Below are 22,446 nucleotides of genomic sequence, written 5' to 3'. Positions count from 1 at the left end.
CTCATTAATTCAGAAGTGCTCAGTACACAAACATTCACTCACCGCATTTGTATGCCTCACAGCAGGGATTATTACTCTCAACCATTACACTGATGGCATCTTTCTGCTGACATGAAGATGAGGGGCACACAACGTCCGTGCATGATGTAGGCTGTGGTGAACGTAATATAAATATCAGACCCAAATCATCACCGAAACCTACATTTTTCTTAGTCTTCGTCTTTGATTGATTTTTGCCCGTACTTCTTGCATTTTTAATCCGTCCCTCCATATGGGAAACATCACTCTGTATATCCTTTAGAGTAAGAGCCAAATTTTGGTGGATCAGTCCCTTTATTATGACTGATCCACCATGATCTCTTCTGTTTGGCAAACAGATGGAGAGCTCTTTCTTTACATACCACAGGTACCTGGAGGTATTTCTCTAACCCCAGTACTGCCCTTTCATGTTCCTAGGTTTTTGCTTCCTAGAGAGTCCCCTGCATACCTGACTGAATTAGAAAATAAGATGATGGGATGAGACTGTACCCAAACCTCTAACCTGTGAAGCCTTTTCTGTAAAATGATCATTAAACTTACCACAGTTGGGGGTGGTCCTGCATTAGCTGAAAAAAACAAGATAATAATGAATGAATTTAATAATTTGAGTCTTTAGGAATTGTTATGCTCTTCTCCTAGCTCAGCTCCTGTCTATGACTTACTCCTGAATACAGCAAGATATGATTTTCCGTCATAAAAGTCAAGTCAAGACTTGAGAATGTACAGAGGAGGGCTAACAGTTTGGAGCATGAACCCTAGAGTGGCAACTATGAAGACAGAGCCGGCAAATTAAATCAATGTAACCTAAAAGAGAGAAGGACCCAGAGGAGGTGATGATATTTTTCAATATACTGAGTGATGACATTTTTAGGGGCATTGGGATGTTATGGGTTGAAAGTTCATTCAGGTGCCTAACTAGCAAATGAGGTATGTACTTTCTATCCCGCACACACCACCCTGATATTCAAACACAACAGATTCATGTCATTTTCATTTGAAGATTAGGTTGTTATGTGGATAAAAAGCAATCTGCATTCTTCAAGTTGTTCCCTATGTAGGTGTAAAGTACATTTTCCAAAATTAAATGTATGCACAAGATTTACAACCCTGCCCTCCAAATGCTTCCCGTGATGTCTCCTTTTAATGCTGCTGAATGTAGGCACATTGTGTTAGTATGATTTACCTTTAGTTTTCCCTTTGCTGCTCCTTCACTTATCCACACCCTCCATTTATTCATCTTAGCCTCTTGCTTATACTTACGACATGTGTACGTGGGGCAGCACTCAGACTCTGGGTCGAATCTTTGGGTTGGTGCGCTTCCATCCTTGCAGATTGGTGGTGGCTGGCAGTCTGGGCACGCTGCAGAAGGAGGGGAAGAGGAGAAGGGAAAGCAAAAGAAAATCTCAGTTCTAAACCTTACTTCGACATCCTGCAAACTGGGAGCTGGCAGGATAACGCTGACAGAATCATTCAATTCTTTCCTGACCTAAAGGAAGTTACATAGTAACATAGTAATGACGGCAGAAAAAGACCAAAATGGTTCATCTAGTCTGTCCAGCAAGGTAATAACTGACCTCCGTGCAGGTTACCCCCATGTTTCTCTTAAGGGTGTAGTAACTGCCGCTCCGTGCCAGTTAAGCTTTTTTATTTGTTCCCATCCTCTAGCCTTTTAGGGATCCACAGTATTTATCCCATGCCCCTTTGAAATCCTTCACAGTTTTAGTGTTCACCACTGCCTCCGGAAGGGCATTCCAGGCATCCACCACCCTCTCAGTGAAGAAATATTTCCTGACATTTGTTCTAAGTCTTACTCCCTGGAGTTTCAAATCGTAACCCCTAGTTCTACTAAATTGTTTCCAATGGAAAAGGTTTGGTGACGACCATGGATCATTAAAACATTTCAAGTATCTGAAGGTCTGTATTTTAACACCCCTGCTCCTCCTCTCCTCCAGAGTATACATATTCAGGTTCTTCAACCTCTCCTCATAAGTCCACCCACCATTTTGGTCGCCCTTCTCTGAACCGCCTCCATCATGTCTCTGTCTCCTTTGAGATATGGTCTCCAGAACTGAACACAGTACTCCAAATGAGGCCTCACCAAGGACCTGTACAAAGGGATTATCACTTCCCTTTTCTTACTAGATATTCCTCTCTTTATGCAGCCCCGCATTCTTCTGGCTTTGGCTATCACCGTGTCACACTGCTTCGTCGACTTCAGGTTGTTAGACATTATCAACCCAAGGTCTCTCTCCTGCTTCGTGCACATCAGCCCTTCACCCCCAAACACATATCTTTCTTTTGGATACCACGCCCCAGATGCATGACTCTGCATTTCTTGGCATTGAATCCCAGCTGCCATATGTTCGACCACTCTTCCAGCTTCCTTAAATCCCACCTCATTCTCTGTACTCCTTCCGGCGTGTCCTCTCTGTTGTAGTTCTTAGTATCATCCGCAAATAGACAAACTTTACCTTCTTTCCCTTCCGCAGTGTCGCTCACGAAGATGTTGAACAGAACCGGTCCCAACACTGATCCCTGTGGCACTCCACTTAACACCATTCTCTCTTCAGAGTAGTTTCCATTTACCATCACCCGTTGTTTTCTATCCATCAACCAGTTTGTATTCCACGCCAACATCTTGGAGCTGATTCCCAAGTTTCTCATTTTGCTAATGAGTCTTCTGTGTGGGACCGTTTCAAAAGCTTTACTAAAATCCAAGTAAATTACATCGAGTGCCCTTCCCTGATCCAATTCTCTAGTCACTCCATCAAAGAAATCAATTAGATTCATCTGACAGGACCTTCCCCTGGTGGACCAATGCTGCTTCTGATCGAGCAACCCACCGGATTGTAGATAGTTCACTATCCTTTGCTTCAGCAGAGTCTCCATTAATTTTCCCACCACCGAGGTGAGCTAACCGGCCTGTAGTTTCTTGTGAAGGGGGACCATCACTGCTCTTCTCCAGTCACTAGGCACTGCACCCTTTTCCAAAGGTCTGTTGCACAGGTCACACAGTGGACCCACCAGCACATCTCAGAGTTCCCTCAGTATTCTGGGGTGAACCTCATCAGACCCCATGGCTTTGTCCACTTTCAGTTTTCTTAGCTCTTCCCATACATTCTCTTCCATGAATGGAGTTTCGTCTACCCCACCCCCTTCTACAGTCTTCATAACAAGTGACGGTCCTTCTCCAGGGTCTTCATTTGTGAACACTGAACAGAAATATTTGTTTAATATTTCTGCTAATTCATTTCTATAAGATATAACCTCAGATCCACAAATCTCAGCAGAGAACAAGAATACATTCATAATTAAAACATAAAACCACAGATTACACACAAAACTTCTAAAATTAAAGCATAAAATAGGACAAACTATAATAAATCAGCTGTTGCCAAAACCCTCCCACTCTCATATACAAACATTCAGACTGTCACTCTATTAAGAACTATGCCCTTTTCGCATGGGGTTTGGTTGCATATGCACATCTTCGTATCCACATCATGTCCACTTTATTTCATCTTAACTTCATAATTTTCGCCTAACCCTTACCGCATTTGTATGATGGGCAGCAGTTAGTCTCAGGGTCAAAATCTTTCCGTACAATTAAACCAGGGGCACATTCTGGAACTGAGGGACAAGGTGGGCAATCTGGAAACGAGGAAGAGAAGGAAAAGGTGAAGACTTAAGATGACCGAGCTCTCACCCAAATAGAAGAATGAGGGGAGAGAGACATAGACACCATGCAATTTACTGGATGAAGGGCATGACTGCTCACCTGGCAGGGAGAGGTGGATGGACGGTATGGTTAGAGGAGGAGAATGGAATAGTACGGATGGAATTTGTTATTATTTAGACAAGAGAGGATAAACTTGATACGAACATAGAGAAGACGAGAAGGATCTAAATTGGCCCATTACATCTTGATTATTAAGGACTGGGTGTTGATGAGCTGTAATGTATCTAAAAGCAGTGAACAGTGAGGGCTAACACATTCGGGAGTGCATCCATTGATATAGTTAGGAATGGCATTGAATAAGAAAATGTTATACATCATTCTGAATTCTTCGTATTTGCAAGAAGTCTAGTTTTTAATTGCTTTTTTATCTCTTAAGTAATTTACCAAAGTGTCATATACATGTGGGCCAGGCTCTAAATTCTGAGTTAACTTTACTGTTGGATACATTGGGAATAAGCTGCTGCAGAACTTGGAGAAGAAAGGACCAAAAGGGGATATGATTAGGGTTTTTTAATGAATGAGCAGTGTGCAACAAATACATAGGTAACAGATATCAATTATTTACTCTATCGGATAGTACCAGAACTGGGGAACATTCCATGAAACTGAAGGGGAGCAGATATAAGACAAACTGGAGAAAGTATTTTTTCACTCAGCGCACAATCAAGCTGTGCTGTTTTTTTGCTGGAGGATGTGGTCATGGCTTTTGTCTCTATCACAGCACTGAATCTTTACTCATCTCTAGTTTTGACACTATTCACCGTGGCTTTGACTCTGGCACTTGCTATATTCTCTTTCATACATATTTCTTCAGCTTTCCAAACCTTAGATCACATCATCTTACTTTTTCGACTTTCTGAAGTGGGTATATCATAGAAACATAGAAACATAGAAATGACGGCAGAAGAAGACCAAACGGCCCATCCAGTCTGCCCAGCAAGCCTCACACATTTTTTCTCTCATACTTATCTGTTTCTCTTAGCTCTTGGTTCTATTTCCCTTCCACCCCCACCATTAATGTAGAGAGCAGTGATGGAGCTGCATCCAAGTGAAATGTCTAGCTTGATTAGTTAGGGGTAGTAGGGGTAGTAACCGCCGCAATAAGCAAGCTACACCCATGCTTATTTGTTTTACCCAGACTATGTTATACAGCCCTTATTGATTGTTTTTCTTTTCCCCTGCCGTTGAAGCAGAGAGCTATGCTGGAAATGCGTGATGTATCAGTCTTTCTCCCATGCCGTTGAAGCAGAGAGCCATGCTGGATATGCATCGAAAGTGAAGTATCAGGCACATTTGGTTTGGGGTAGTAACCGCCGTAACAAGCCAGCTACTCCCCGCTTTGTGAGTGCGAACCCTTTTTTCTTCTCCCCTGCCGTTGAAGTAGAGAGCTCTGCTGGATGTGTGAAGTATCAGTTTTTCTTCAGCCCTGCCGTTGAAGCAGAGAACTATGCTGGATATGCATTGAAAGTGAAGTATCAGGCTTATTTGGTTTGGGGTAGTAACCGCCGTAACAAGCCAGCTACTCCCCTCTTTGTGAGTGCAAATCCTTTTTTCCATATTTCCTCTTGCTGTTGAAGCTTAGAGTGATTTTGGAGTCACAGTAACCATGTATATGTTTATTGAATAAGGGTATTGTTTCCAGGCAGTAGCCATCATTCTGGCGAGTCCCCCACTCTTCATTGGTGGCCTCTTGAATTTATGGATCCACAGTGTTTATCCCACGCCCCTTTGAAGTCCTTCACAGTTCTGGTCTTCACCACTTCCTCTGGAAGGGCATTCCAGGCATCCACCACCCTCTCCGTGAAGAAATACTTCCTGACGTTGGTTCTGAATCTTCCTCCCTGGAGCTTCAAATCGTGACCCCTGGTTCTGCTGATTTTTTTCCTACGGAAAAGGTTTGTCGTTGTCTTTGGATCATTAAAGCCTTTCAAGTACCTGAAAGTCTGTATCATATCACCTCTGCTCCTCCTTTCCTCCAGGGTGTACATATTTAGATTCTTCAATCTCTCCTCGTACATCATCCGATGAAGATCCTCCACCTTCCTGGTCGCCCTTCTCTGTACCGCTTCCATCTTGTCTTTGTCTTTTTGTAGATACGGTCTCCAGAACTGAACACAGTACTCCAGGTGAGGCCTCACCAAGGCCTCACCTGGAGTACTACTCATTATCGGGTTCTGTCCTTGCATTGTTTTCTTCATATATGTCTGACCATACTCAGGAGATAAAAATCAACAGTACTACTTCAGATTGGGTCCCTAATATTTCAGGAGTAACTCAATGATCTGGATTATCTGCTACGCTCTTAATGTTGATCATACTCTGCTCCGTTGTTTGCTAGGGCCACTTGGAGTTTCCTAATAATTCTACGCCGATGATATACAATTCTTCTTTCCCCTTCTCTCTTCCAAGATTACCTCAATTTAACTTTGCTTCTATCTGCCGTCACTCTATTCGGTCTTGGCATTCTGCTAATATTTTATCTCTGAATATTAAAAAAAACCTAATATTCTCCCCCATTTGCTGTCCCTGAGTTCATTCATTGCCAGGTTCTTGTGGCCTGATTTGGCCTCTGTTGCAAACAAGATGCTGGGCTTGATGGACCCTTGGTCTGACTCAACATGGCAATTTCTTATGTTCTTATTCAAATCTTGGGTGAAACCATCCCGATTTCTCCTACAGATCACATCCTTGGTGTCATGCTAGACACCACTTTATCCATGATACCACAGATTAAATCTGTAATTAAAAATTCCTTCTTCAAGTTAAGGATGTTAAGAATCTTAAGATCTATATTACCACCAGATAACTTTTCTACAGTCCTCCATGCACTTCTGTTCCCTTCTATTGACTATTGTAATTGTCTCTATGCTGGTCTCTCTCCAAATTCTCTCCATGCTCTTCAAATAATCCAGAATTCTGCTGCACGCTTGCTTACCAACACACCTATTCGTCATCAAATTACTCCTGTTTTAAAAGATTTATATTAACTACTGATCTCTGCACGTATTAAATACAAAATTGCTATCTCCACATCCTATTACAGAATGTTAAAAGCCCGTGGATAAGCTCCATAAAGGTGAATTTCAAAAGCCCGATTTGCGCTGAAATTAGGGGATTTGCAGATATGTTGGGCTGGTGCACGCCAAGCAGATTTTAAAAGCTGGCCAGATTCGCGCATACCTGCCACTCCATGCACAAATGAAAAGATCCAAAAAAGGGGCGAGCATGGGCGTTCCTGGATTTAAAATAGAAATTAGCCTGTAATGTGCATTGGCACACGCTGGGGCCCCCTGCCTCGTAACTTACTTCTCCTACAGATGAAGTGTAACTTCTAAAACAAATAATTCTAGACAGATCAGCGGAGGTTTTAGGGTTGAGTCTAACAAGGAGGAAGGAAGGGTAAAAGTCCCCCCAGCCAAAACTACCAGACACATTACGCTAAGAAATCGGGCCTTCTCCACAGCTGGTCCTACCTTATGGAACTCTATCCCCCCAGATCTTAGAATGGAACCCAGCCTCTCAACCTTCAAGAAAAGACTCAAGACCTGGCTGTTCAGGCAGGCTTTTCCTAACTCCAATATCATTTAACTCCTAACAATCATCACATCACCATCAACATCACTATTAGCTACCTCTTACAATGTAATTATATGTAATTAGCTGGTTTTCCTTTTCCTTTTTCCTTCTCATTCCAAGTTCAATTTTCCTTGTTACATGTAACTGCTATTTCCGCACTATTGTTCAAGTTTTAAGTTTATTTTGCACTCCTGTTTCATGTGAACCAGCATGATGGGACTATTGTCTTGAATGTTGGTATATAAAAAACTTAAATAAATAAATAAATAAATAAATAAATTAAACTAGGGATTTTGTAAGACCTATCCCTTAACTGGGCGAACGGAACCAAATGGGAAAACTGGCAATGGCGTCGGGGCACGTGTCTTTTAAAATCCCCCACTTACATGGTAGAAGCGGCATTTGCGCACACAGGCAGGCGCCCACTTAAAATTGGATGCACAGGTGTGGACAGTCAAGCTATTTTACAACATGCGCGTAAGAACATAAAAACATATGTCTAAATAGCCCTATTCTCTGGAATTCCCTTTCCTTATGACTCATGCATGATACAAAGCTATTTTTAAAAGTACTAAAAACACACTTATTCACTGAGACTTTTCTATAAGTTTGTACACTCATTTTGCTGCCAGTGTGCTTCAGACTTTTCTCAAGTTGCTTAATTTTGTTGCACAGAGTTTGTTGAGTTTAGTTTAGATCTGTATCCTTGTTTTACTTGTTTTGCTTGCTTCTTAAGAATGTTTTATTGTACCCTTCCCCAAACTTTGGAGAGGCAAGCAATAAATGCTTTTAAATAAATGAATAACATAACTGAGTTTAAAAGAGGTTCATGGAAGAAAAGTTCATAAACGATTATTAGCAAGGTAGGCTTGACAAAGGTCATCACTTACTCCTGGGAGTAGGCAACAAGAAATGACTCAGAATAACTAAGGCAGGGTTTTGGATTCTTAATACTTGTTCTAATGGAGTAGAGATTTCTTTGTTTGTTATGGTAATTTCCTAAGTTTTTTGCAGCCTCTCATCTACTTACCACAGTCATAATCAGGGCAGCAGGGATCTGAACCGGACATTTCCACTTGGATGGAGTCTGTCTTAGTGCAGCTTTCGGACAAAGGACAGGTCACATCCTTACATTCGTTTGGCTGCAAGACCCACATCATTGCCATCAAAATCAGAAAATTCCAACCATAAATATCCTTCCTCCAATACACCTAATGAGCACACGAGTAGACATCTAACGCTTGGAAACCAAGCTTTTAATTATAGAAAGGCTGGTGGGTTTGTAACATTAACCTTAGTCAAAGAGAGAGAGAAAAACAAACTTACCAGGGTTGGGTTTTCTGGAACTGAAATAGAGCAGAAAACGATAATCATTTCTTTATCATCAACAAGAAGTCATGGTGTATTCATATGCCTTCTGGCCAATGAGGTTTTCTCTCACTTTTGGTGCAATGCTCGCTGTTGCCTCATTACTTGTATTTCCCCTTTCTGTTAGCTGATAAAGCAATTCTCAAATTTATCCATTCTGGTCATCTGGAAACTCAATATCCCCACCCATTTCTACATTAAACAGCTGTTACATATCTGCTTTAAAATTGTATTTGCTATTTTTCAGAGTCCTTTGCTCTTTTTTCATGGGGTTTGTTTGCATATGCACATCTTCAGATCAACATCATCTCCACATTATTTCATCTTAACTTCATAATTTTCCCCTAACCCTTACCGCATTTGTATGATGGGCAGCAGTTAGTCTCAGGGTCATAATCTTTCCATACGATGAATCCAGGGGCACATTCTGCAACTGAGGGACAAGGTGGGCAATCTGGAAAAGAGGAAGAGAAGGAAAAGGTGAAAACTGAGGATGACCGCGTCCTCACCCAAACAGAGGAATGAGTGGAGAGATACATAGACACCATGCAGTTTACTGGATGAAGGCCATGACTGCTCACCTGGCAGGGAGAGGTGGATGGATGGTATGGTTAGAGGATGAGAAGGGAATAGTATGGACGGAATTCGTTATTATTTAGACAAGAGAGGATAAACTTGGTAAGAACACTGAGAAGACGAGAAGGCTCTAAACGGGCCCATAACATCTTGATTATTAGGTACTGGGAGTTGATGAGCTGTAATGTATCTAAAAGCAGCGAACAGTGAGGGCTAACACATTCGGGAGTGCATCCATCAATACTGTTAGGAATGGCATTGAATAAGAAAATGTTATACATCATTCTGGATTCTTCATATTTGCAAGTCTAGTTTTTAATCACTTTTTAATCTCTTAAGTAATTTACCAAAGTTTCATATACATGTGGTCCAGGCTCTAAATTCTAAGTTAACTTTACTTCCTGATATATTGGAAGTAAGTGGGAGCACAACTTGGAGAAGAAAGAACCAAAAGGGGATATGATTAGGGTTTTTTTTAATGAATAAGTAGGCTGCAACAGATACATAGGGAACAGAGATCGATTATTTACTCTTTCGGATAGTAAAAGAACTGGGGAACATTCCTTGAAAGTAAAGAGCAACAGATATAAGACAAACTATAGAAAGTATTTTTTCACTCTACATGCAATCTAGCTGTTTTTTGTTTTTTTTTTACTGGGTATGTGGTCAAGGCTTTTGTCGCTATCACAGCACTGAATCTTTACTCATCTTTAGTTTTGACACTATTCCCCGTGGCTTTGACTGTGCCACATGCTATATTCTCTTTCTTACATATTTCTTCAGCTTTCCGAACCTTAGATCACATCATCTTACTTTCTCGACTTTCTGAAGTGGGTATATCGGGTTCTGCCCTTGCTTTGTTTTCTTCATATATGTCTGACCATACTCATCAGATAAAAATCAGCAGTACTAATTCAGATTGGGACCCTAATATTTCAGGAGTACCTCAAGGATCTGAATTGTCATCTCTGCTATTTAATATTGATCTAACTCCACTCTGTTGACTCCTCGGGCCACTTGGAGTTTCCTATAAATTCTATGATGATGATATACTATTCTTCTTTCCCCTTCTCTCATCCTATTCTACCATAATTCACTTTGCTTTGATCTGCCATCTCTCTATTTGGTGTTGGCTTTCTGCTTTTATTATCTCTGAATTTTAAAAAAAACTAATTTTCTCATTTTAGTTCGCCCTCCTCCATTTGCTATCCCTGAGTTCATTCAAATTTTGGGTGAAACCATCCCGATTTCTCATATAGTTTACAATCTTGGTGTCATGCTAGACACCACTCTATCCATGATACCACAGATTAAATCTGTAATTAAGAATTCTTTCTTCAAGTTAAGGATGTTAAGAATCTTAAGATCTATATTTCTACCAGATAAATTTTACTCCTGTTTTAAAAGATTTATATTAACTACTGATCTCTGCACGTATTAAATACAAAATTGCTATCTCTATCTACAACCTATTGCACATTGTTAAATCCCCCTGGATTAGCTCCGTAAAGGTGAATTTTAAAAGCTCAACATGCGCCAAAATTAAGAGATTCGCGGATATGTTGGGATGGCGCATGCTGAGCAGATTTTAAATGCTGGCCAGGTTCGCGCATACTTGCCACTGCATGCACAAATGAAAAGTTCCAAAAAAAGAGGTGGGGAATGGGATCCCCTGCTGCGTAACTTTACTTCTGCTACAGATGACGTGTATCTTATAAAACAAAAAAATCTAGAGAGATCAGCGGAGTTTTAAGGGTTGGGTCTAGCATGGAGAGGGGAGAAGGAAGGGTATTAAACTAGTGATATTGTAAGCCCTATCCCTTATCTGGGCGAAAAGAATAAACTGGGAAAACTGGCAATGTCATCAGGGCACGTGTCTTTTAAAATCCCCCACTTACGTGATAGAAGCTGCATTTACGCATACAAGCACGCGCCCACTTAAAATTGCATGCACATGTGTGGACAGTCAAGCTAATTTACATCATTCGCGTATATACATGTGTATTTTATAAAATGGTCTCTTCCCAGGGCACAGGCTGAAGATCGCTCGCACATGTGCGCCCTCGCACTGCTATGAACGTTACCATCAAAATTGGGCATTCATACCCCAGCTCGGATTCTCCGTTCATCAAATCAATTTCTATTAGATGTCCTTCCTCCTAAAGCTGCTCGTTTAGCCTACACACGTGAGCGCTCTCTCTCAATAATAGCCCTATTCTCTGGAATTCCCTTTCCTTATAACTCATGAGTGATGCAAAGCTATTTTAAAATGTACTAAAAACACACTAATTCACTGAGGCTTATCCATAAGTCTGTACCCTCATTTTGCTGCCAGTTTCCATCAGACTTTGCCCAAGTTGCTTAATTTTGTTGTGTAGAGTTTGTTAAGTTTAGTTTACTCCTGTATTGTTGTTTTACTTGTCTTGCTTGCTTTTTAGGAATGTTTTATTGTTCCTTGCCTCTAATTTAGAGAGATGAGCAATAAATACTTTGCAATAAATAAATAACATAACTGAGTTTAAAAGAGGTTTGGACAAGTTGATGGCAGAAAAGTCCGTAAAAGTTTATTAGCAAGGTAAGGTAGGCGTGAGAAGGTCACCCCTTACCCCTGGGAATAGGCAACAAGAAGTGGCTCAGAATAACTAAGACAGCATTTTAGATTCTTAATACATCTAATGGTGTAGAGATTTCTTTGTTTGTTACGGTAATTTCCTAAGTTTTTTGCAGCCTCTCATCTACTTACCACAGTCATAATCGGGGCAGCAGGGATCTGAACCGGACATTTCCACTTGGATGGAGTCTGTCTTAGTGCAGCTTTCAGACAAAGGACAGGTCACATCCTTACATTCGTTTGGCTGCAAGACCCACATCATTGCCATCAAAATCAGAAATTTCAACCAAAAATATCCTTCCTCCAATACACCTAATGAGCACACGAGTAGACATCTAACGCTTGGAAACCGAGCTTTTAATTATAGAAAGGCTGGTAGATTTGTAACATTAACCTTAATCATAGAGAGAGAGAAAAACAAACTTACCAGGGTTGGGTTTTCTGGAACTGAAATAGAGCAGAAAACGATAATCATTTCTTTATCATCAACAAGAAGTCATGGTGTATTCATATGCCTTCTGGCCAATGAGGTTTTCTCTCACTTTTCGTGCAATGCTCGCTGTTGCCTCATTATTTAAATTCCCCCTTATTGTCAACTGATAAAGGATTTTCACAGTTATCCATTCAGTTCATCGGCAAACTCAATATCCCCACCCATTTCTACATTAAACAGTTGTTAAATCCCTGGTTTGAAAATTTGTTTTTGCTATTTTTACAGAGTCCTTTGCTCTTTTGGCATGGGGTTTGGTTGCATATGCACATCTTCGTATCCTCATCATGTCCACTTTATTTCATCTTAACTTCATAATTTTCACCTATCCCTTACCGCATTTGTATGATGGGCAGCACTCAGTCGCAGGGTCATAATCTTTCCGTACAATTAAACCAGGGGCACATTCTGGAACTGAGGGACAAGGTGGGCACTCTGGAAATGAAGAAGAGAAGGAAAAGGTGAAGACTGAAAATGATCGAGCCCTCACCCAAACAGAAGAATGAATGGAGAGAGACACAGACACCATTCTCTAGTCTTGACACTATTCACCATGGCTGTGACTCTGGTACGTGCTATATTCTCTTTCTCTTACATATTTCTTCATCTTTCCAAACCTTAGATCAAACCATCTTACTGGCAATGGCGTCGGGGCATGTGTCTTTTAAAATGCCCCACTTACATGGTAGAAGCGACATTTGCGCACACCGGCAGGCGCTCACTTAAAATTGCGTGGACATGTGGACAGTCAAGCTATTTTACAACATGTGCGTATATACAAGTTTATGTTATAAAATGGCTGCGTCCCTAACTTGTGCGCCCTTGTGCTGCTATGAAAGTTACCGTCATACTGGGTATTCATACCCCAGCTCGGATTTTCCATCCATCAAGTCAGTTTCTCTTAGATGTCTCGTTTTGCCTACACATGTGAGCGCTCTCTCTCAATATATAGCCCTATTCTCTGGAATTCCCTTTCCTTATAACTCATGAGTGATGCAAAGCTATTTTAAAATGTACTAAAAACACACTTATTCACTGAGGTTTTTCCATAAGTCTGTACCCTCATTTTGCTGCCAGTTTCCATCAGACTTTGCTCAAGTTGCTTAATTTTGCTGTGTAGAGTTTGTTCAGTTTGTTTTAGTCCTGTATTGTAGTTTTACTTGCTTTTTAGGAATGTTTTATTGTACCTTACATCTAACTTTGCAGAGGTGAGCAATGAATGCTTTTAAATAAATGAATAACATAACTGAGTCTAAAAGAGGTTTGGACAAGTTCATGGAAGAAAAGTCCATAAACGATTATTAGCAAGGTAGGCTTGAGAAAGGTCATCACTTACTCCTGGGAGTAGGCAGCAAGAAATGACTCAGAATAACTAAGGCAGGGTTTTGGATTCTTAATACATCTAATGGTGTAGAGATTTCTTTGTTTGATAATTTCTTAAATATTTTGCAGACTCTTATCTACTTACCACAGTCATAATTAGGGCAACAGGGATCTGAACCGGACATTTCCACTTGGATGGAGTCTCTCATACTGCAAGACTCGGACAAAGGGCAGGTCACATCCATACATTCCTTTGGCAGGAATGCCCGCGTCCCTGGGATCTAACACCAAGGAAACCAAGCTTTCAATTATTCAGGAGCTGGGGGCTCTTTAACATTAACTTAGACCATCAGACAGCTAAAACAAACTTACCTGCGGTGGGTATTCTGGAACTGGAATAGAGGAGAAAACGATAATTATTTCTTTATCATATCAAGAAGTATAAATCATGGTATAGATGCATGCCTTCTGGGCTAATGAACTTTTCTGTCAGATTTTGCTGCAATTCTCGCTGTTGCCTCGTTACTTGCATTCTTCAAGGACAAACAGGATGGTAGTCCTCACACATAGGTGATATCATTGGATGGAGCCCGGCCCGGAACTTTGATCTCAAAGATTCTTGAACTCTCAAACATGTCCTACTGAGCATATGCAGCTGTAGTTATCACCCTGCCCTCTAGGCAGAGTCCCACAGTTTCTTTTTTTCTGCAGAGCCATGTGTGTCGTGGTATTCAGCTTTGCTCTCTTCTCACAGTTTTTGTAATTTGATTTTTTCTAGAGCTGCAGCTGTTTTTATTTTTCTTTATCCTACGGTAGTTTTGTTTTCTTTTTTCCTCTATCTGCCAGCCACATGGCGGGCCTTAGTCACTGTGCAGCCTGGTAGAGTCTTATTCTATCCTTTAAAAAAAAAAATACTGTGCCTGCAGTTTAGTTTCTGTGTCCTCTCCTTGTTCTCTCTGTTTTTTACCTCTTTCAAGCGCTGGCAGGACTGATGGAATGCAGTCCATGGGTGATCCTGGGGACTCACCTGGATTCTATCCAGACAGGAGTTCCAAGTTATTTCACTGCTCGATCCGCATCGAAGGAGGTTTGGATAGTGAAGAGATCGAAGACCACACCTTACCTGTGGTGGGGAGAGCTCATCCTTCCTACATTCAAAGGACCTAGTCTCCATAGGCAGGAGCCCTGGATGGCGTAGCAGGAACCTGGGCAAGCAGCTTGCTGCTGCACCATGCCATGCCCAGAACCAGTTGCCTGTGCACACCCATGCGATTGCACAGGTGGTCTGACACTTCAATGTCAGGATCGCGTCAAGGACCAGGATTGCCATTGAGCACCATGGTCACCCTTGACTTCATCGAGATACCAGGATGCCCTTGATGCCATCGAGGTACATGACCAACAGCATCAACCTTAAGGTCATTGAGCGCCTTGGGCCTCGATTCGGTAGAGTGGTGGCACCGATCTCTAGTGTCACGATCCCAACCACGTCAGGGACCGGGACTACCATCGATCACCGTTTCACCTTCGACACCATCAGAGCTGCCCTCAATGCCATCGCCACCCTCGATGCCATTGGGGTGCATGGCCACCCTCAATGTCATCGAGGTTTGGGGCCGCCATGAGTCCATTGAGCGTGTTGGCCAGCTTTTCACACTTCACTAGGTTGTCAAAATACTTTCCTGCTCACCTGATCTATCCTATAGACAGGATGGATAGGCCTGCCCTTGACAGGGTGCAGAGTGGGTGAGCTTCAAGCCTATCAGCTCTCTGCTCGGGGGTTTGGGCTAGCAATCCCATTTCAGGGATTGCCTTTCACCCTCTTTAAAAAAGGTTTGGATAAGTTCTTGGAGGAGAAGTCCATTAACTGCTATTAATTGTTGACTTTTGCCACTGCTATTACTGGCATCAGTAGCATGGAATCTACTTAGAGTTTGGGTACTTGCCAGGTACTTGTAGCCTGGATTGGCCACTGTTGGAAACAAGATGCTGGGCTTGATGGACCCTTGGTCTGACACAGTTGTTATTGTTTGTAAGGTTTTGGGTGGACCCTTGGACACTGTGGCTGCTGACCACGCCCACGGGGGGAAGTCCCGTGAGGGGCCACAGGTCAGGCTCAGCTTAGAACATAACACAGATAGATCTTTTATTAACAGTATTGAGGAGCCACCAGGGCTGGCAGTAGTGAGCAGAGGACAAGCCCGGCTGGGCTTGTAGTCCCTCAGGGCTCTGGAACAGCAATCCCACAATGGCTGTGCTGTAGTGAAGAGAAACTGAGATAGTGATTACAATGAAGTATATGCAGGGTTCTGGAATAGAGCCTCGTTGGTTGAGTACTCACAGAGCGGTTTCTCTCGATAGGGAACACAGAAGCCCTCGATAGGGAACACAGGAGCTGAAGTAAAGGCAGGCCCTCGAGGAGTGAGTACCTGGTTCCAGGGAACAGCTCTGAGAGAAGTAGATGATGATGGTGTAGGCAGCGGTACCTTCCAGGCAGAAGTGAAGTCCAGGCAGCGAGTTAGGGAATATGGGCCCTCGAGGAAGGAGTACTGGTTCCAGACAGCGACCTGAAAGAGAAGAGAGAGGCCCCCGAGGAGCGGGTACCCCAAATAGAGTAAGTCCAATAATGGAGAGGCAGAGTAGCTAGGTACGGAGAGCGAATCCCATCCGTAAGGAGTTCACCAGTACGAATACCTGACCTTGCTAACTCGATTAGCTAGCAGTAGTGTAGGCTTTTTGTATCCGGGATGCGTGATGTCATCACAGGGGGACGCCCCTGACGCTCGTGCCAAAGAAAGTATTTGAAGCAGGGCCGCGCAGCGTGCACGCCCTAAGGCAGCTGGACAGCATGGCGGTAGGCAGCGCCCAAGCCGGACCGGGGACGCCGGAGAGGACAGCAGGCAGACGCCGCGGCAGTCAAACGTCCGTCAACCGCGGGAGGAGTCACCAGAGAGGTAAGGAGGGCGGAGTGGAGACGTCGGGCAGCGACATTCGTAACACCAGTATAGTAACTTCTTATGTTCTTATCCTCTGAAACTCTTGACGCTGTCCTGCGAGGTCAACTATGTCTGGTACTTTGGCTGTAGGGTCTGTCACCGATCCTGCTGTTGTTGCTGATTATTCTTCCAAGCATTGCTTGGGATTTTCTGCCCATTGTGCCTATCAGCCAAACATGGGGAACACTTCTGCAGATGCATTCTGTCCTTCAGATACCAGTGGACTGCAGTTTCTTTCTGGAGGGTTCTCTGGCCCCAGCTATTTTTTTCATTTGTCTTGTGACAATGAAGGAAACTATGCAGTCTTTGTCCAAGAGTTCTTCTCTTGTTTGCTTCTCTAGACCTTTTCCTGTATCCAGGAGGTTCTAGACCTACTGTCGTCAGGGTTTACTGATCCGAAACCCTGCTTGTAATTTTTTTACATGATGCGGAGTATGTTTCTCGCTGGCATTCATATCACCCCTTTGCGTTAGGCGCTTCTGCTTTGCATTGGGGTTTTGTGTCTCAGGCTTTCTATGGTTTTCTCTTTGTAAAACCCAACTCTTTTCCCGCCTAGACCCCTTTGTGAGTTGGCTGTCTCACAGGCAAGAGGGAGAGAAGTGTGCCTTCAGCATTGTGCGGTTTCCTGCTTTGTCCTGCTCGGACAGGCTACAGCTTGGGAATCACCCATGTGTGAGGACTACCATCCTGCTTCTCCTCTGAGAAAGCAGCGTTCCTTACCTGTAATAGGTGTTCTCTGAGGACAGCAGAATGTTAGTCCTCACGAAAATCACCCACCTCCCCTGGGAGTTTTTCTCCTTTGTATGAGTTGTATCATGGACTGAGGGACTCTGCCTAGGGTCAGGGTGATAACTTCAGCTGCACATGCTCAGTAGGGCATGTTTGAAAGTTTTGGAATTTTTTACATCAAAGTTCTGGGCCGGGCTCCCTCCGATGTCACCCATGTGTGAGGACTAACATCCTGCTGTCCTCGGAGAACACCTGCTTTCCCCCTTATTGTCAGCTGATAAAGTGATTCTCACATTCATCCATTCAATTCCTCTCCAAACTCAATATCCCTACCCATTTCTACACTAAACAGTTGTAAATCCTTGGTTTGAAAATAGTTTTTGCTATTTTTACAGAGCTCTTAGCTCTTTTGGCGTGTGATTTGGTTGCATTTACGTATCTCCAGACCCACATTATCTCCACATTATTTCATATAATTTTCCCCTAACTCTTACCGCATTGGTATTTTGGGCAGCACTCAGTCTCAGGGTCATAATCTTTCCGTACGATGAAACCAGGGTCACAGTCTGGAACTGAGGGACATGCTGAGCACACTGGAAAAGAGGGAGAGACGGGAAAGGTGAACATCAAGGATAGAGAAAGCAAAAGATGAGTGAGCTCTGACCCAAACAAAACAGTGAGTGGAGCGGGACACAAACACCATGTACTGGATGAAGGCTATGACTGCTCACCTGCCATGGGAGGGAGTGAATGGATGGTATGGTTAGAGGAGGAGAAAGGAATGGAATGGATGGGATTTGTTATTGTCCAGACAAGAGAGGATGAACTTAATGAGAACATAGAGAAGATGAAGAGGAGGATCTTGATGGGCTCCTTAATTAGTAGGTAATAGGAGTTGAGCTGAATGTATCTAATTGCAGTGTACATTGAGAGCTAACACAGGCAGGAGTGCATGAAGTCAATACAGTGATGAATGGCATTGAGTAAATTAATGTTATTCACCCTTCTGGATTCTTCATATTTGCAAGAAGTCTAGCTTTTATTTTCTTCTTTTAAGGAATTTACTAAAATGTTATCTACATATTGCCTGGGCCCTAAATTTGGTCCCTACGCTATAAGTAAGGAACGTTTTTCCAAAATTCTAAGTTAACCTCTACTTTTGGTTATATCAAGAATATGGTGGTGGAGAGATTGGAGAAGAGACGACCAAGAGAGGATGTGAAGGAGGTATTTAAAATCATGAGTAGGCCACAACAGATGAACAGGATGGTTATTTACTCTTTCAGATAGTCCAAAAACATATATTAGATAGGTAGATTGGGTAGATTTATAATGCTAAAATGCTTTGAATTGTAATGTTATAATGTTTTGAAATGACTCTGCTATCGTTCGCTAGGCTCTCAAGTTCACCTTTTGATTTATTTGATTTACTTGTTCCTATGCCTTCCTTGCTCTCCTCTTGGTTTGTTGTACCCCACTCCCCTCCCCTCAATTCTTTGTAATTTCCTTTCCTCCTTTAGTTCAATGTAAACCGATATGATGTTTTTTGATAATATCAGTATAAAAGTCTCTTTAAATAAATAAATAAATAGATTTATGGAGATTTTCAGTGAAAATGTTAGCAGTTAAGTTTGATTGAAAATGTTCATGTGAATAGCCACTTAAAATTAACCAGTTATCTTTGGTTCTAAGTAGCTTTTATGAAAGTTGACTCCAAAGCTATGAAAGCTAAAGGATGCTAAAGACCTGCTAAGAACAATAAAACATTGTTTCCCACTCTCTCTTGGAGGTGCTCCTAACTAATTGGATTTTCATTTTTGCCACAGTGAATATGCATGAGATCGATTGGCATACCCTGGGTCTCCAATGTATGCAGACCTTATCTCATGGTTAAGTCTGCCTCCATGAGAAAGATGGAAAACACTAAACTAAAGGGATAGGTTTGCAGGTAGGATTAGGATTGACATAGACGTTAAAGTCGAAGTTAGTATTAGAATTAGGCTTAGGACTGTGATTGTTTACAGTATAGATTAGGATTAGGAGGGAAATTAGATTTAATATTTAGCGTATGTGGTATGGTCAGGTTAGGACTGAGTTTAGGAATAGGATTGGTTTAGTATTAGAAACTGAAGTTAGGATTAGGAGTGAAGTTAGATTTAGCATTGAAGTTAAGGTAAGGACTGGGATTGTATAAGGTTTGGCATACAGTTACATTTATGACTGAATTTACGTATAGGACTAAGAATTAGAGACTGCGTTTAAGATTAGGATCAAGATTAAAGATAGGAAATAGTGTTAAAATTGCGGTCACGGTGAAGGTTAATGTTCGTAACATGGCAATGATGGGAGATAAAGACCAAATGGTCCATCCAGTCTGACTAGCATGTGGTTTATGGGAGTAACTGCCACATAATGCATGTTACTTCCATATGTTTTGCTAAAGGTAGTAACAGCCACACCATAGAGGTTACCAACATCCGTTCTGTGAAAGGCAGTAGCTGCTGCACCATGCAGGTTACCCCCATGTATTACTGCCACTTTGTGCATGCATGCTTTTCAAATTTATGTTCGCTCATTAATTCAGAAGTGCTCAGTACACAAACATTCACTCACCGCATTTGTATGCCTCACAGCAGGGATTATTACTCTCAACCTTTACACTGATGGCATCTTTCTGCTGACATGAAGATGAGGGGCACACAACGTCCGTGCATGATGTAGGCTGTGGTGAACGTAATATAAATATCAGACCCAAATCATCACTGAAACCTACATTTTTCTTAGTCTTCGTCTTTGATTGATTTTTGTCCGTACTTCTTGCATTTTTAATCCGTCCCTCCATATGGGAAACATCACTCTGTATATCCTTTAGAGTAAGAGCCAGATTTTGGTGGATCAGTCCCTTTATTATGACTGATCCACCATGATCTCTTCTGTTTGGCAAACAGATGGAGAGCTCTTTCTTTACATACCACAGGTACCTGGAGGTATTTCTCTAACCCCAGTACTGCCCTTTCATGTTCCTAGGTTTTTGCTTCCTAGAGAGTCCCCTGCATACCTGACTGAATTAGAAAATAAGATGATGGGATGAGACTGTACCCAAACCTCTAACCTGTGAAGCCTTTTCTGTAAAATGATCATTAAACTTACCACAGTTGGGGGTGGTCCTGCATTAGCTGAAAAAAACAAGATAATAATGAATGAATTTAATAATTTGAGCCTTTAGGAATTGTTATGCTCTTCTCCTAGCTCAGCTCCTGTCTATGACTTACTCCTGAATACAGCAAGATATGATTTTCCGTCATAAAAGTCAAGTCAAGACTTGAGAATGTACAGAGGAGGGCTAACAGTTTGGAGCATGAACCCTAGAGTGGCAACTATGAAGACAGAGCCGGCAAATTAAATCAATGTAACCTAAAAGAGAGAAGGACCCAGAGGAGGTGATGATATTTTTCAATATACTGAGTGATGACATTTTTAGGGGCATTGGGATGTTATGGGTTGAAAGTTCATTCAGGTGCCTAACTAGCAAATGAGGTATGTACTTTCTATCCCGCACACACCACCCTGATATTCAAACACAACAGATTCATGTCATTTTCATTTGAAGATTAGGTTGTTATGTGGATAAAAAGCAATCTGCATTCTTCAAGTTGTTCCCTATGTAGGTGTAAAGTACATTTTCCAAAATTAAATGTATGCACAAGATTTACAACCCTGCCCTCCAAATGCTTCCCGTGATGTCTCCTTTTAATGCTGCTGAATGTAGGCACATTGTGTTAGTATGATTTACCTTTAGTTTTCCCTTTGCTGCTCCTTCACTTATCCACACCCTCCATTTATTCATCTTAGCCTCTTGCTTATACTTACGACATGTGTACGTGGGGCAGCACTCAGACTCTGGGTCGAATCTTTGGGTTGGTGCGCTTCCATCCTTGCAGATTGGTGGTGGCTGGCAGTCTGGGCACGCTGCAGAAGGAGGGGAAGAGGAGAAGGGAAAGCAAAAGAAAATCTCAGTTCTAAACCTTACTTCGACATCCTGCAAACTGGGAGCTGGCAGGATAACGCTGACAGAATCATTCAATTCTTTCCTGACCTAAAGGAAGTTACATAGTAACATAGTAATGACGGCAGAAAAAGACCAAAATGGTTCATCTAGTCTGTCCAGCAAGGTAATAAATGACCTCCGTGCAGGTTACCCCCATGTTTCTCTTAAGGGTGTAGTAACTGCCGCTCCGTGCCAGTTAAGCTTTTTTATTTGTTCCCATCCTCTAGCCTTTTAGGGATCCACAGTATTTATCCCATGCCCCTTTGAAATCCTTCACAGTTTTGGTGTTCACCACTGCCTCCGGAAGGGCATTCCAGGCATTCACCACCCTCTCAGTGAAGAAATATTTCCTGACATTTGTTCTAAGTCTTACTCCCTGGAGTTTCAAATCGTAACCCCTAGTTCTACTAAATTGTTTCCAATGGAAAAGGTTTGGTGACGACCATGGATCATTAAAACATTTCAAGTATCTGAAGGTCTGTATTTTAACACCCCTGCTCCTCCTCTCCTCCAGAGTATACATATTCAGGTTCTTCAACCTCTCATAAGTCCACCCACCATTTTGGACGCCCTTCTCTGAACCGCCTACATCATGTCTCTGTCTCCTTTGAGATACGGTCTCCAGAACTGAAAACAGTACTCCAAATGAGGCCTCACCAAGGATCTGTACAAGGGGATTATCACTTCCCTTTTCTTACTAGATATTCCTCTCTCTATGCAGCCCCGCATTCTTCTGGCTTTGGCTATCGCCGTGTCACACTGCTTCGTCGACTTCAGGTCGTTAGACATTATCAACCCAAGGTCTCTCTCCTGCTTCGTGCACATCAGCCCTTCACCCCCAAACACATATCTTTCTTTTGGATACCACGCCCCAGATGCATGACTCTGCATTTCTTGGCATTGAATCCCAGCTGCCATATGTTCGACCACTCTTCCAGCTTCCTTAAATCC

At 42.2% G+C, this 22,446-nt stretch overlaps 1 protein-coding gene across 1 annotated transcript in view; it reads right to left on the bottom strand.

The window, feature by feature from the left end:
• Positions 1–22,446, bottom strand: part of LOC115080300 — a 226,983-nt gene that overhangs the window by 108,799 nt on the left and 95,738 nt on the right. Inside the window, exons 46-60 of the mRNA XM_029584450.1 lie at positions 21,318–21,416; positions 20,598–20,623; positions 20,061–20,169; positions 17,942–18,040; positions 14,095–14,114; positions 13,868–14,003; positions 12,736–12,834; positions 12,337–12,356; positions 12,042–12,153; positions 9,078–9,176; positions 8,681–8,700; positions 8,385–8,496; positions 1,300–1,398; positions 580–605; positions 43–151 (exon numbers count right to left, since the gene is read on the bottom strand). Of these exons, the coding sequence (XP_029440310.1) occupies positions 43–151; positions 580–605; positions 1,300–1,398; positions 8,385–8,496; positions 8,681–8,700; positions 9,078–9,176; positions 12,042–12,153; positions 12,337–12,356; positions 12,736–12,834; positions 13,868–14,003; positions 14,095–14,114; positions 17,942–18,040; positions 20,061–20,169; positions 20,598–20,623; positions 21,318–21,416 (1,185 nt within the window). The remainder of the gene's footprint in view (positions 1–42; positions 152–579; positions 606–1,299; positions 1,399–8,384; positions 8,497–8,680; positions 8,701–9,077; positions 9,177–12,041; positions 12,154–12,336; positions 12,357–12,735; positions 12,835–13,867; positions 14,004–14,094; positions 14,115–17,941; positions 18,041–20,060; positions 20,170–20,597; positions 20,624–21,317; positions 21,417–22,446) is intronic.

This window comes from Rhinatrema bivittatum, chromosome 19 (genome assembly GCF_901001135.1).
Source record: "Rhinatrema bivittatum chromosome 19, aRhiBiv1.1, whole genome shotgun sequence".
In the NCBI taxonomy this organism is placed as follows: Eukaryota; Metazoa; Chordata; class Amphibia; order Gymnophiona; family Rhinatrematidae; genus Rhinatrema; species Rhinatrema bivittatum.
This window is presented reverse-complemented; position numbering and strand designations above follow the sequence as displayed.